Genomic DNA, 16,635 nt, shown 5'->3' on the forward strand with positions numbered 1-16,635 from the left:
TTGTTCTCTCTCTTTGCATTCTTCCTGCAAATTGCTTCTGGGCATTTTGCCAACCATTGTAAGCTTCCTTGCTCTTAATGATGTGGAGTATAAAGCAAAGACTGCTTTACACCACATTTGTGTTGGCCAGCTACTAAGAAAGCTCATTAGAAGTCTTTAGTAAACAAAGGTTTGGACAGAATTTGTATGTGCTGCATTCTCTGTGGGCTGTAGCTAAGGCAGAACATCCTCCTTAAGCCATGAATGCAGTTACAAACACATCCAAAAGTTCTACTGAAGTATATTTTTTAACATGAAGACGTTTGAAACAATTAAATACATATTAATTTAATTTATATAATTTTGAGTTTTTGACCTAGTTAAACCACCCTTAGATATGTCCTTTCCAATGTGGGTGATTTTCAGAAGTCAGACCTGGTAGTGCTTGAATGACAATAGTATCAAGAAGTCTCAGGCTCTAATCTAGACTAGGAAATGGAAAATCATTCCAGTAGGATTTGCACTGTCAGATTATTTTCACATTTGTCCCAAGAATGTAATGTGGAGGCATCCATGAAGCCACCAAAAGCTTAGCTGAAGGATTTTATTTTTTTTTGCCATTCAGGGGGATACAGAATTATCTGTTTTACTCCTTTGTAAAAATGGGCAAAATTACCGGTAATTTAATTTTGGCAGATTGCATTTCTGAGTTGGCACTATCAGAAGATATTTTGTGAATCAACAACAACACCATCCAAGTCCTGTGTGGTTAGGTAATATATATGAATTGAGTGGAATCAAGCTGGAGTATATGAGATGGTTTAGATATTGGATGCCATTTGGAATTGTAAAGTGCCAACTATAATTTGAAAGATATAAGCATAATTTGTATGCCGCCCAAGTTCTCGGAGAAGGGCGGCATACAAATCAAATCAAATCAATCAATCAATCAATCAATCAATCAATCAATCCTTCAAACCTACTACTGTACTGAAACACAGTTGCGGCAAATCATTCAGTTAGATGTAGATGTGATGGATGGATTCTAAGTTTGCTTTTTCTTATAGTGATATCGGCACCAGAATTAGAACTACAGATTTAGTGTGTCTTTTTCGATTGTCAATCATGTTTTTTTATTAAATTGATAGCACAATGATGAATGACAGTTCTAATATTGTATATTTAACATTCTGGGTATTTAATTTTTAACACTCCTGTTAAAACTGGAAGGAAGGATAATTTAAAATCTTAGTAGCGAAATCTTCCCTGTTTATGCCTGGATGTTACGAGTTAGACTGAACATTCCTTTCTCTGACCAGCTGGGGAATTCTTAGCCTTTAACCAAAGGATTATTCATTTGAGTCCAACTGTAAGAAAATAAAAAGGAAGCCGTTTTAGATCCTTCTGTCTACAGCTCAGAAATACAGAAGTTAGTCAAACTTTTGTAAACCCTGAAATTTAGGGAACAGCTGCAATGTTCCCTCTAATTTTTTTTCGGTGTGGGCGGAAAAGTGTAGTGTTTGAGTGAAACATTTTCATGCCTGAGCACCTGAATTTGTTTTCACAAATATGACCCAAGACAATAACAAAATAGGTTTTTATTGTGATCATCCTCATTTAATTTTGGATGAAGTGACGACATGATGGGATTTGAGACAAGAGTCTTTTCTATCATCATACCCACCCTTTGGAACATCATTCCCCCAATTGATTACCATTTTAAAGCTGTTCATTTTAAAATTGTTTTCTGAGTACCCGATATGTCTGACTGTGATGGTGATGATTTTGGTATTTTTTTTTTAGCAAAAGGTTTTTTATTTTTCTCCACCTTCACAAAACAAATTACATGTATATACCTTCCAATGGTACAAAAAACATATATAGATATACATTCTTATCCATTATTCCAGAATCCCCATCTTCATCTATTCTTTTCATAACCTACTCCAATCTGCTTCTTTTATTCTTTCTCAGACTCCCCTCCTTCTTTCTTCATCTCCTCCTCCTACCTAATTATTCCTTCACTCCTCCTCTACCTCTTTCTCCTTCTCTTCCTTCCTTTCTATTTTCTCTTCTATCCTCTTTAACCTTTGGCCAAATATGTTCTCAAATATGTTTGATTTATTGGCACTTTTAAATTTAACCCTTTTATTCCCTTTCCTTTTCTCCTAAAAGTCTTAATAAAGCATTAAATATATTTAATACTTGAAAGATTGTCTTCCCTAAAATTCTTTACTATGATAAATTGGGGATCTTATGGTTATGGGCACATGACATCTGGTTATGGGCACATGAAAAATAAAACTATTCTGTGATTTTAGCCTGTAGCATGCTGACTCAAAGGAAGCTATTTTGGGAAATGCTGTTCTGTTTATTAAATTCTCTTTCAGGAAAAACATGATTGGCTTTTAGGTTTAAAAATAATTTATAATACTCTTACTAGGATACATGCAGAGCCATAATTGCTTCACAATCAAACTGGCTTCAAATTAACTGCATTTATGAACTGTTTGTTTATTATTTGAAAAAAAATATCTGCTCAACTCATAAATAGGGGACTGCAGGTAGCTGACTGTAGTAATAATATACCTAATGTTGTGGTTAGCTCTGGCCCCGCTCCTGCCCCAAGGAATGTGGAGGTGGATGTAGGGGAGACATCCACATGCCACAGGCCTGTTTTGCTCCCAGTAGAATCTGCCGACGAAGTCTCCTCTGACTAAGAAAGCGTGAGTGACAGGGAAGAGCGGAGTTTGGCAGACAGCCCAGGAGGAGATCAGTCATCTGTATCATCCCTGGATTCTGAACAAGAATTAATGACACATCCATGCATGCGTAGAGTGATGCATAGGAGACAACAACTGAAGGATTATTACAAGAGAAAATGAGACCACCTGTGGTTGGGTGGGGCTGCTGTAATTAGTGCTACAGATAAAAGTGCAGAATGGTGTTTTAGCCTCATGGCAGTTTATCTGATTCATTGTTTTATCAAGATCGTGGTTTTTGCTGTTCAGGATTGTGTGTGTGGACTCTCTGGACTTTAGAATTGGACTCAATTTCCCAGTTATTGGGTGAGCAATTGGACTGCATTTAACCTGTGCCTTGTGTGCACCAGAAAATCCCTTTGACATTTAAAAAGGGAGCTGTTTCTGTTTTTCTGTTTATAAAAACTTTTGGGCTTTCCTTTTATTGTGTAGTGTGTGTCTTCCTGGACTAATTATCCTGTAATTATGGGCGGTTGAGATATGCCGGCAGAACACCTAATAATGCATTTTCTAAAGTTTTATCAGCCATTGGGCCTTTTTTCCCTTACAATTATGGCAATTTTATTCTGTGAATTATGCTGTTCCCTTCCAGGGAAATGAGCACTGTACAAATAAATAATGTGCTGTCTTAATCCTTTTTCCATAAGTACTTTGTTACTTTCTCTGTACAAAAAACACACTTAGTCATAATAATACAACTAAAAAGATGAAACATTGAGATGAGATCATGTACCTAACTTCCACGTTTGGCTTCAGGAGACAGCTGCGAAGCTTCCCCCCGAGCCCCCCAGGCTGGCTGCCACGTTTTAAAACACGCGCGCCGCTTCGCAGCTGTCTCCTGAAGCCAAACGCTAACTTCCGCGTTCGGCTTCAGGAGACAGCTCCTTGGCGGTCGTATCCCGCGTGTTTTAAAAGGTTGCAGCCGGCCTGGGGGGCTCGGGGGGGGGGGGTGCTGGCAAGCCCCCCAGGCCGGCTGCCACGTTTTAAAACACCCGCGCCGCTTCGCAGCTGTCTCCTGAAGCCGAACGCGGAAGTTAGCGTTTGGCTTCAGGAGACAGCTGTGAAGCGGCGCGGGTGTTTTAAAACGTGGCAGCCGGCCTGGGGGGCTCGGGGGGAAGCCCCCGAACCCCCCAGGCCGGCTGCCACATTTTAAAACACCCGCGCCGCTTCGCAGCTGTCTCCTGAAGCCAAACGTGGAAGTTAGCGTTTGGCTTCAGGAGACAGCTGCGAAGCGGCGCGCGTGTTTTAAAATGTGGCAGCCGGCCTGGGGGGCTCGGGGGGAAGCCCCCGAACCCCCCAGGCTGGCTGCCACGTTTTAAAACACCCGCGCCGCTTCGCAGCTGTCTCCTGAAGCCAAACGCTAACTTCCGCGTTCGGCGGCAGCGGTTTTTGTTGTTGTTGCACGGATTAATTGACTTTACATTGTTTCCTATGGGAAACAATGTTTCGTCATACGAGCGTTCCGACTTACGAGCCTCCTTCCGGAACCAATTAGTCTTGTAAGTCGGGGTTCTACTGTAATTCCTTTAACACTCTCAAACTACTTACTAAGTCTGCATTACTATTAATCTTCTCATTGTTCCCATCACCCATCTCCTCCCACAAATGACTGTATGACTAACTTTGTTGCTTGTATCTTTACAATTTATATTGACTGGTTCCTAATATGATTGGATTGCTTATTTGTACCCGGGCTATCATTAAGTGTTGTACCTTAGGATTCTTGAAAAAATTATCTTTTCTTTTATGTATACTGAGAGCATATGCACCAAGAAACTTCCTTGTGTGTCCAATCACACTTGGCCAATAAAAATTATATTATGTTCTGTTCCCTTCCGTTCCATTCCATTCCATTTCCTATTCTATTCTCTAAATCGCTTCTATTACTCTGCCAAGAAAAATACATGGATTTGTTTCTGATTGTTAAATGACATTCCGTAGGATGTCACAAAATCAAGATAACCGTTACTGCTCATCAGAGGAATTGGACAATTTTACATGAGAGGAGGCATATTTTTGGCTTAGAAAACAGGATTTCTAGAATGATTGGCCATTTGAATCTGTTGTGGTTGGCTCTGCCCCAGCTCCTGCCCCAGGGAATGGGGAGGTGGATGCAGGGGAAACTTCAACATGTCACAGGCCTGTGTTATTGCCGACAGAATCAGTGCAGAGTTTGGTTTCCTCGGATGAAGAAGAAGGTAGGAGTGACTCGGCAGAGGAGGGCTTGGCACACAGCCAAGGCAGTCAATCTTCCTTATCTTCCATTGATTCAGATGATGACGTTTTGGATCCACGCAAGCGCAGAAGTATGGGTAGAAGAGACCAAGTAAGAACATATTACAGGAAATAAGTGAGGCCACCTGTGTTTGGGTGGGGCTCCAGTAATTAGGGCTGCTGCTATAAATAGCAGCATGTGGGTTTGGCCATTGTGGAAGAATATCTGTTGCAGTTTCATCAGGAATTTTGTGCGCTGGACTTTGTTGCTTTTTCATGCCTTTGAACCCAAAGCAGAGCAGTGTGTGTGTGTGTGTGTGTGTGTGTGTGTGTCTCCCTTAGTTGGAAGAAGAAGGGGTGTGAAGTTTCTCCACAGCTGCTGGCTAAGTGCTTAATGACTGCTTAAGGGACATTGTACAGATTACCCTGGGTTGTTTTGGGAAGAGTGCTCTTTGCAATACAAAAAGAGTGCTTAGTTTATTTTGAATTTTGTGATAAAGAACATTGTTTTGAATTTTCAAATGTGTGTGTGTCTGAAATTTGTATCCTTGAATTTTTGGGAGGCTCCTATCAGAGAGCCCAACAGAACAGAATCTATGTGTTTCCATTGAGATATTTAAATGCTGGTCATTCATTCTTGGTTATTTTTATCTCTGGGATTAATTCTTATTTTCAAGAATCTATTACCTGTGATCCTTTCAACCCTATCCAAGAAAAAGAAAGATTGAAGATACACTTTAAATTGTTTAGAACATGGTTGCTATACAATAAACCATCTCTCTATTATTAATGCTGATATATGAACAACATCTTAGGAATAATTAAAAAATGGCATAGTATTTTCATAATATTTTGGTCAATGGGCACTTCCTCATGGAGTAACTATTTCTACTCTCCACCTCTTTATTTCCTCTCTCTACCTCCTCATAAGCATTTCAAGGTAAATTTTGCAATCTACTTCATTCTTCTTGACAAGGAATTCTGGATTGAGGAAGACGGAGATGACCTTGGAGAAGAAATTTACAGTTAGCAAAACTGAATTTAAGCTCAGGAAAAAAAGCAAATGTTGCAAAGAAATGTAAACTTGATTCTGTGGGTTCCCTGGTGCTTCCTGAGCTTGATTGTTTTCTTGCAGATGTTTCATTTGTAAACTAGGTAACATCATCAGAAACTTGATTCTCTGATGTAAGAGAGGCTTTTAGGATTTCAAGATTCTGTTACAATAGCCTATATAAAAATATGGAATTTCAGCCTGTCTTGTGGAGTCTGTTTCCCTGACCTCTCCTAATTTGAAAGGCTAAACATTGAGAACCTCGAACCACTCAGTGTGTCCTTCAGTCATCCAATAGGAGACTACACAATTATTAATGGGATTCAGATGTATTTGAATTCCCATTCCTTACACACAGGAGCAAAATAAATAACTGGCTCCCCCTTGTGCCTTCAGCATACATTGTTTGTCTTTGACCAATCCACAAATAACTGAGCTGTTGATATGAGGGCAAAGTTGTCTGGTGTCAAGGTAATATTTTTCTTGCATGTAAATTTCTGTTAATAGCTGTTCAGATGGCATGACATCACAAATTCGCAACATCAAGTGGGAACTGTCCCCAGCATTTTAATTATGGTTCCAGAATCTCTGTGTGTAGAGAAAGTGTATGTAAAGGCTTGTACTCAGAGGTTGGATTGATACAATAGTTGGATCTGTGCATAAGCAAAGATGATCAGGACAGTACATTTATACAGGAATTATAAAACTGACTAGAGGGATTAAGAAGAGATTTGCTAATAAAGTTCCTTATGAAATCTACCAGGAAATAAGATGAGGTAGTACGGAGTAGGGAGAGACAATATTTCTCACAATTGGAAAATCAGCCTCCTCCCAGTGAAGATCCTACATGAAGTCAAGGCACATCTGAGCCAAAATAAAATGTCTTCAGCTTCTCTTGGTAGACACTGATTTGGGAACATATAGACAGAGTACCAAATACTGGCTTGGCTCAAATAACAGGCCCCAATTATACTTGTAGGAATAACAATTGAGGTTCAAGTCCTAAGATTTTCTAATATAGGTTGAAAAGAACTAACAAGCATGAACAAATAAATGCAACTGCGCAAGTTGTTCTGGGTGTAGCCAGATACACACGTATAACTCCATCACTGCGAGCTGCACTGGCTTCCAATCGGTCTCTGAACGCAATTTAAGGTGTTGGCAGGGTGGGCTTCAGCCAGAATGCTAAATTGCGCTAGCCGCCGCAGCTTGTGGGTGCTTGTGGGGCCAGCGCGATTTTGTTCTGCAATTGTGGAGATAGCAAAATCGTGAATGGAGCCGAAACACGGACGCACCTCTGATTCCATACGTGATTTTGCTATCTCCACAGGTGCAGAAGCAAAATGGCCCCACAAGCACTCACGAACCATGGCAGTGAGCCCAATTTAGCGTTCCGGCTATCAGCCTTCCCCTGGGTGTTGGTTATCACCTATAAAGCCCTACATGGCTTAGGACCATTATTTACAGGACCATCTTCTGCCTCACATGTCCCAGTGACCAATTAGATTGCACAGAGCTGACCTTCTGCGGATTCATCCAGCCAAGCAATGTTGATTGGCGCAACTGCGGGGAAGGCCTTCTCTGTGGCAGCTCCGGTCCTCTGGAATCAATTCCCCCCACTATCCTACCCTTTTAAAAGGCTTTAAAAACTTGGCTTTGCCGGCAGGCCTGGGGCCTTTGAGCAACAAGACTCTATCCAGCCATTAGTATGAATGAGAGATGGATTAATTTTTTTTTTAAAAAAATGGGTTTTAAACTTTGTATTAGGTTTTTATTGTTGTATGCTGCCCTAAGTTTCCAGTCATAATTCAAAGTGTTGGTTATGACCTATAAAGCCCTTCATGGCACCGGACCAGATTATCTCAGGGACCACCTTCTGCTGCACGAATCCCAGCGACCAGTTAGGTCCCACAGAGTGGGTATTCTCCGGGTCCCGTCAACTAAACAATATCACTTGGTGGGGCCCAGGGGAAGCGCCTTCTCTGTGGTGGCCCCGGCCCTCTGGAACCAATTCCCCCCAGAGATTAGAATTGCCCCCACCCTCCTTGCCTTTCGTAAGCTTCTTAAAACCCACCTCTGCCGCCAGGCATGGGGGAACTGAGATACTCTTTTCCCCCTAGGCCTTTACAATTTTATGCATGTATGTTTGGTTTTATAATAAGGGTTTTTAACTGATTTAATATTGGATTGTTATATGCTGTTTTTATTATTGTTGTTAGCCGTCCTGAGTCTACGGAGAGGGGCGGCATACAAATCCAATGAATGAATGAATGAATGAATGAATGAATGAATGAATGAATGAATGAATGAATAAGTAAATAAATAAATAGTCCATTAGAAGAAGGGCGGCTTATAAACAAACCTTTTCATTTCAGAAAACTGGTCTGTGGTTACTATCTGCCCTGTGGTAGCCATTGTGTAAATTGGCAGTTTTCTGAGCAATCATTTTATGAAAACATTCAAGGCCTGCTTTCAGAATTTTAAGTTTGCCTATCAGTCCCCTCCCATCACTGGTGGTCTTCTCAGTACATCCTATATGGGTTAGATAGAGCAACTTAGTGTATTAATGAAAGCTTTGAACTGTACCGCTGGCAGAAATATTTCAAAATCTTTGGCAGAGTTTCCCACCAGCAATACTTCCTGATATTCCTTTTTAGGTGGAATTGCATCTCTTGCATAAAAAATTATTGTTGAATGTGGAGGCTTGACATTTTCCCGAGTCTCAGCTTCCCCTGTTGTGGCTTCTCAACTATAACACACTATCTAAGCACATTTATTTGACTTTTATTGAAAATAATCTGATCTGCTAAGTGGGGAAAAAAAATCAGAGACCTTTCATTCGCAAGCTACTAAAGGGCTTTCATTGAGTTGACTTTTGTTGAATTTCTCTCCATTTTTTATACAGGGCATTTTTTAACTTTAGTAAGACTATATGAATTTCTATTTGGGAAAGGTTAGCTTACAAAAATCAATAAATATATTCATTCCATTTGCAGTATTGTAAGAGCCTGTGCCTATGTACAGTTTAATGAATGGGAGGTAGTGATTTAAGGTGATATCAAGCTTGAATTGAGTGAGCAGCCTCCAGGGTTAGAAAATGTTTCCCTAATTGCACAGCTATGAAGTTACTCAGTAAGTCATTTAACATAAAACAAATTGAAAATGGCACTCTTAATTGAAACAAGGGAATTTGTATCCAGACGGGGCATTCTTCTTTTATGTAATACATGCAATAATTTTGAAAGGACATTTCTAAAGCCTTGTACCAATAGGCAATAAATGGCATCAGTGCTTAGGGGTTGTAACAATTAAGATAATTATTACTGCAATTGATGGAATTGATGCTATTTTCTCCCAACAAATGCTGCAATGAACTGCTGTAGTTGCCAAACCATCTGCCCCTTTCAGAGAAGGCCCACCTTCATTTTGTTCCCCCTTCCCCACCTTCTTCTATTTGCAGCTCTGTTATATGCAACCATTTTTGGGAATGTGACAACTATCTTTCAGCAAATGTATGCAAATACAAACCGATACCATGAAATGCTAAACAGCGTCCGGGACTTCCTGAAGCTCTATCAAGTGCCCAAAGGCTTGAGTGAACGTGTGATGGACTACATTGTTTCTACTTGGTCAATGTCCAGGGGCATTGATACTGAAAAGGTGAGGTCCCTTGAGAAATCTAGCATTATTTAGCTTTTCACTGCTCTTTACTAATGTCCTACTTAATGAACTCAATCTGTATAGTCTGGAGGACAGAAGGGAAAGGGGGGACATGATCGAAACATTTAAATATGTTAAAGGGTTAAATAAGGCTCAGGAGGGAAGTGTTTTTAATAGGAAATTGAACACAAGAACAAGGGAGCACAATCTGAGGTTAGTTGGGGGAAAGATCAAAAGCAACATAAGAAAATATTATTTTACTGAAAGAGTAGTAGATGCTTGGAACAAACTTCCAGCATACGTGGTTGGTAAATCCACAGTAACTGAATTTAAACACGCCTGGGATAAACATATATCCATCCTAAGATAAAAAACAGGAAAGAGTATAAGGGCAGACTAGATGAACCATGAGATCTTTTTCTGCCATCCATCTTCTATGTTTCTATGTTTCCTCTATTTTTACTGCCACCCTGAGTTGTTGCCTTGTAGAAAATCAGTAAGTAGAACAATTGGTTGATAACTATAAACTATAGATCTTCAAATTCTCAAGCCAACTTCTCAAGCTCTGCCAATTAAATTACAAAATGTTACAAATATATTACCAACAAAATTACAAAATGAATAACTAGTGCATTTTGTATTCTGCAGTTAGTGCTAATGGTTAAGTTACATACTTATCTGAGCAAATCTGTTCAAATGTCATATATCCCTTGAATCTCTAAACCCCCGAGATTTTATTTTATCTATTGTACTTAAGAATGTAAACCAAAGCTAATAAAGAGAAAGATTAAGTCTGACCTCTTTTATAGTTATGAATTAATTTTCCAAATGTAATAGTTAACAGGTTCAAAATATCAGTTGGAAGAAACTGATGATCAGTTATATAGCAACAAGCTTATCAGTCAAATGAAACATGCTAAGAGTTTTACCGTAATGTTGCTATTTTATTATACTTATTTGTATTTTATTATACTTATTTGTATTTATAACAAGTAAATATCTTATTAATTTATTCTATTTTCATAGTTAACTAATCTAAAATAAATTTGAGCTAACCACTGTTTTCTTTCTGGCCTTATAAAATTATAATATTCTGAAGTTACTTTAATTCATTGTTAAGCAAAATGTGGGAAAACCCAGATCAAACAGGCTTTCTTTTTTTAACTTGCCTCTAAATCCTTTGGCAATCCTTTGTTTAACATTTACAGTGATCAACAGAAGAGAATAAGTTTCCAGTTCTAGCTAGAACTAATTGACTGTAGAAAGAAAGAATAAATTCGTTGGCAAATAGACTAAGGATTAATTAATATAAAGATAAACCTCACAGAGGGCTTAATGCATTCTTTAAGGTTTGCACCCGCTTATTTTTGGTCCTGTTGTCCTAGGTTTTACAGATCTGTCCTAAGGACATGAGAGCAGATATCTGCGTACATCTGAATCGAAAAGTTTTTAAAGAGCACCCAGCATTCAGGCTGGCTAGTGATGGGTGCCTACGAGCCCTTGCAATGGAATTTCAGACTGTACATTGTGCTCCAGGAGATCTCATTTACCATGCGGGTGAGAGCGTGGACAATCTGTGCTTTGTGGTTTCAGGATCCTTGGAGGTGATCCAAGATGATGAAGTTGTTGCAATTTTGGGTAAGTTCTACTATATATTCTGAGTTACTATATATTATAAGTTCTGAGTATATCTGTGTTGAGATACAAACTGTAATTTGTATTGGTGGGAGGTTTACAATATGTTAGCAATGTGTACATTGACTATACTGCAATAATTAGTATTGGAACTGAAGTATAAAGCAAAATGTCCACTTGTTAGATTTGGCCAGAGGATCTTTGCATGCTCTTTCAAACAGCAACATTTGTTTAATGAAATTATAAGGGAATCTTGGAAAGCTAACATGGACAGATTTATCTTTTTTTATGGGGATGTTCTATTTATGAAATATCCTCTGTAGAAAAATTTAACTGGCACCAATGCTACCTTTTCTTTTGGACTTTTAGTTTTCTCAACTCTTTTAAAAACGATAGTTATGTTTTTGGCTCTTTATTGTTTTGGTGCTAATTTTATTACAGGTAGTCCTCGAGTTATGAACTCTTGTTGTGAGCCGCCCTGGGTCTGGGGAGAAGGGAGGCATAGAAGTCTAATTAATTAAATAACAAACAAACAAACAAATAAAATTGAGCCCAAAATTTATGTTGCTAAGTGAGAAATTTGTTAAGTGAGGTTTGCCCCATTTTGTGATTTTTCTTGCCACGTTTGTTAAGTGAATCAATGTGATTGTTAAATTAGTAATCTGGTTGTTAAGTGAATCTGGCTTCCTCGTTGACTTTATTTCCAGAAGATGGCAAAAGATAGTCACATGACCTCGGGACACTGCAACCGTCATAAATGCAAGGTTCATAAGCAGTGGTGAAATCCTTTTCTTTTACTACCGTTTTTTGTGAGTGTGTCTTGGGGGGTGTGGTGTTGTTTGGTGGGTGTGGTTTGGTGGGCATTGCAGTGGAAGGATATTGCAAAATCACCATTCCCACCCCATTCTGGGGCCAGGCCAGTCTCAGAAGTAGAATTTGCTAGGTCTCTGAACTACTTCAAATTTCTGCTACCATTTTTCCAAAGTACTCAAAATTCCTGCTACCAGTTCTCCAGAACCTGTCAGAACCTGCTGGATTTCAACCCCTGGTCACAAGTCATTTTAAAAATGATCACTAAGTGAATTTTTGTAAATCAAGGACTTTTTGAGCTTTTTATTTATTGTTATTAATCCCATTGCTAAATTTTTATTTTTTTTCATTTTCTTCTGGCATGGTTTTGGTCTTGTTTTAGTCTAATGCAGTGTTTCCCAACCATGGCAACTTGAAGATATCTGAACTTCAACCCCCAGAATCCCATTCACTGGCTGGGGAATTCTGGGAGTTGAAGTCCAAATATCTTCAAGTTGCCAAGGTTGGGAAACACTGGTCTAATGCATTCAAGTCCATCCATTGACTGAAGGCACTAACAAAAGTCTGCGGAGAGGGGCGGCATACAAATCTAAATAAATAGATAGATAGATAGATAGATAGATAGATAGATAGATAGATAGATAGATAGATAGATAGATAAATAGATAAATAGATAAATAGATAAATAAATAAATAAATAATTTTTTTAAAAAAAAAGCTGGCAAGACATGACTCACCTCCCCAACCCCTGTCGGATGCTCAGGTCCACTGATATAATTCTCCAAAGCCAATAGTTGCACCTGTAAAACCACCACAAAACTTACAATCTCTGTTAAACAATTACCTGACAAAATCCTGACATACAACCCATGCATGTGCATAACATACCCATTCTCAGAGCCTCAGTCAGGCTGCTTGCATTTTGATACAATCATAATGCTAATAGAATATTTTAAGCTGAGGGTTGAACTGTGGATTCCTTGGTGCTTTCTAACTTTGCAGATATTCCATTACTTCGCTAGGTAATGAAACAGCTGCAAGAGAAAACCAAGCACCAAGGACTCCACCCCCATAAGGCTAATAGGAAGGGAATAATGTCTAAATTGAAAACATTTGCCACATTTACAAATATAAGCAAACAACACTACTTGGTAGAATTGCTTGCACTCCAACATAAGTGATACAGGGATGTCTTGTCTGCCATGGAGCCAATAATCCCCGGCTGTTGATATTATTATAGGGATTTTATTATATTATAAAGGTATAATAAGGATTTCTTTGAGCTACTGGTATACATCTGCTTTCCGTTTTGGGTTAGAATGGAACAACTTGCCACTATCAATTTATGGCCAACTCACTCACAATTCATTGCAGGATAATTCAACAATTTTCTTTAATTATTTAAAATAATGAAAAAATATTTTAATTTTTGTCATTCACGTTTCATTTTGTCCCTTCTGTTGCACCTTTTCTTTAATGATTTTATTTCACCATTTTGTCTATATTATGCAAGTTTTGTCCTAAGGCAAGTTATCCCATAGTAAGTTGGCCGTGGCGATTGGGTTGTTTGTTGGTCTTGTATTTGGGGGTGTTCCTATTTTTTTTTTTGATATCACATAAAATTTTGGTTCCTCTCTTGGTCCATCTTGATGATAGAGGAGAGTTATGAGGCTTTTGGCGAGAGGGGGTTGGTAGCTTATCTTCTGTTTTGCCTGTAAACCTGTGAATTGAAAGCATATTTTCTCTGGCCTTTGGATAAACTTGATTTGTAGTAAGTTTATTATACAAGGGAACAAAATGTATTCAGTTAGCCAAGAAGAATAACCTAACAAAATGAAATATTGTTCTAGGAGGTGCATCTTCCTACTTTCAATATAAATTTGGCTGCAGTAGCATTTTACATGTGAGGTGAATTGTCCTTTGTGTTTTAAAGATATATATTTACACAGATAATACAGCTAGAGTAATTAAAATGCAGTTCTTTTCTCTGCTGCAAGGAGAATGTGTAGACATAACTCCTAACAAAAATGATATTAAGTTAAAATAAAACTAAAGGAAGGATTGGGCTTTTATGAATGCTGTGCACAGTCACACTTTCTCCTAACTTTGGCTCAAAGATGCCAGGCTAATAATTTCTGTTGGACACCTACTCATATGCAACCTTCGTATCATAGTCGACCCTGAGGCCAGGGTTTTTTCTAAACCATTTTCTCCTGAAAGAACCCTTCTAATATGTGGCCCCTTTGTGGTTGGAACCTGGAAGGGACATTGCAGGTCATCTAGTCCAATCTCCTGGCCAAGCAGGAGACCCTGCACCGGCCTCTATCTAGGATCAAACCCATAACCTCCTGATTGTGATGCAAGAACTTTACTTCTAGGCCACAGAGGTCGCTGTGATGATAAGGAGTGAATCTCCCAGCTTCTGTTAGTTGCTTTCAGCTGGAGTACACATGCTTCTTCCTTCTGCACATTTGCACTGGGTTGTGGCTTGAGGCTAGCAAGGAGCCTGAAGTAGGATTATAGATCATCTATTAAAAAGTCCCAACACCATGTTAGATCCGTTCTTGAAACTTGATGATGGTTGGAAACTCAGCATGTGGGGAGATAAGATCTGAAGCAGCCAGTGACCTCTCACTAGTTTTTAGCATCTAGATAGTTAATCTGTCCATGTAGACTAGCAATTTGTTTACAAAGAGGACAGCATTCAAATTTGAAAAGAGTACCCTGATGAATGACCTCTGCCCCATGTTGTGAGATTGTCCTGCACCACATTTTGAGATCCCATATTAATGCATGGAAGACGGATGAGTTTGGGAAAACCACAGCTGCGCTTACAATCTTATTTCCACTTTCCTTTGCTTTACAGACCTGTGAAGATAGTGTATGTGAGAATTAGTCACAAAGTTACTTTTCCATTACCACCATTTATTTATTTTATTTATTTATTGTTAGAGTTGAAAGGGACCATGCAGGTCATCAAATCCAACCCCCTGCCTGAGCAGGAATCCTAAAGCACCCCAGCCAAGTGGCAGTCCAATCTCCTCTTGAAAGTGTCCAGAGTTGGGGAGTTCACAACCTCCGCAGGCAGGTTGTTCAAATGGTTGATTGCTCTGACCATCAGGAAGTTCTTCCTTACTTCGAGGTTGAATCTCTCCTTGGTCAGCTTCCAGCCGTTGTTCCTCGTTTGGCCCTCTGGTGCTCTGGAGAATAGAGTGACCCCCTCCTCTCTGTGGCAACCCCTCATATACCTGTATACAGCTATCATGTCCCCTCTGGCCCTCCTTTTCTCAAGGCTATCCATGCCCAGTTCCTGCAATCTCTCTTCGTAAGTCTTGGTTTCAAGTCCCCTAATCATTTTGGTTGCTCTTTTCTGCACCTTCTCCAGAGTTTCAATGTCTCTTTTGAAGTGTGGTGACCAGAACTGAATGCAGTACTCCAGATGTGGTCTGACCAGGGCGTAGTAGAGTGGTATTAATATTTCCCTGGTCTTGGAGTGTATCCCTCTGTTGATGCAGCTTAGGATGGTGTTGGCTTTTTTGGCCGCTGCTGCACATTGCTGGCTCATGTTTAGTTGATTATCCACCAAGACTCCAAGATCTCTTTCACAGTTACTGCTGCTAAGTGGGGTTTCTCCAAGGCTGCATGTGTGTCTAGGTTTTTTTTTTTACCAAGGTGAAGGACTTTGCTCTTGTCGATGTTGAACATCATGTTGTTAGTGTGGGCCCATAGTGTTAATCTGTCTAGATCTTTCTGTATTTTGAGCCTGTCCTCTAGGGTGTTGGCTACCCCTGCCAGCTTGGTGTCATCTGCGAATTTGATTAGTTCCCCTTCTACTCCCACATCCAGGTCATTAATGAAAATATTGAAGAGTACAGGGCCCAGGACCGGAACCCTGTGGTATCCCACTGCCTACCTTCTTCAAATAGCTGCAAATAGCTGCTAAACTGCTATTTAAATAAGGATTATCTCTAATATCTTGATACCTGCCTTCACATAGAATCATACAACCAAATTTGCTAAAAACTAAGTCCTTAAGTCTCTACACTCTCAAGCTGCTGTGATTTTAAATGCTTGCTGGAATTTTGTAATGAATTTTGGTAGGTTACTAACACTGCTATGAGTTAATAGCCTTCAATGCTATTGAAGTAGTTATTAAGTTGCTTGTGCTATGACTATGTAGACTCGGAAAAAAAGACTGGGGAAAAACCTGAGTGCTAAACAGATATCAGGATATACCAAGGGCTACTGGGACAGAAGAAAAAACAGGATAATTTCTCTTAAACAAGAGCCAGCAGTAATTTGAATCTGCTTCTAGTACTAATTAAAACACACAGTTCCTTGCAACAGAAGGAGCCCAAATAGAAAACCCAAACCCATCCAAGAGCTGAATTTATAGGTAGTCCGTGGTACTTTGGCTTGTATGTTTCATGTTGATTTTTAAAAAAAATGTGAATGAACTTATTAGTGGCTTTTAAATTAAAGGCCTTTTTCTCCCTCTGTATATATAAATACTGTAAGAATATA

At 39.3% G+C, this 16,635-nt stretch overlaps 1 protein-coding gene across 1 annotated transcript in view; it reads left to right on the top strand.

Annotated features, from left to right (window-relative positions):
• The window catches only part of KCNH1 (potassium voltage-gated channel subfamily H member 1), a 257,125-nt gene that overhangs the window by 126,369 nt on the left and 114,121 nt on the right, over positions 1–16,635 (top strand). Inside the window, exons 8-9 of the mRNA XM_070734479.1 lie at positions 9,467–9,666; positions 11,052–11,304. Of these exons, the coding sequence (XP_070590580.1) occupies positions 9,467–9,666; positions 11,052–11,304 (453 nt within the window). The remainder of the gene's footprint in view (positions 1–9,466; positions 9,667–11,051; positions 11,305–16,635) is intronic.

Source organism: Erythrolamprus reginae, chromosome 1, assembly GCF_031021105.1.
Source record: "Erythrolamprus reginae isolate rEryReg1 chromosome 1, rEryReg1.hap1, whole genome shotgun sequence".
Taxonomy (NCBI): Eukaryota; Metazoa; Chordata; class Lepidosauria; order Squamata; family Dipsadidae; genus Erythrolamprus; species Erythrolamprus reginae.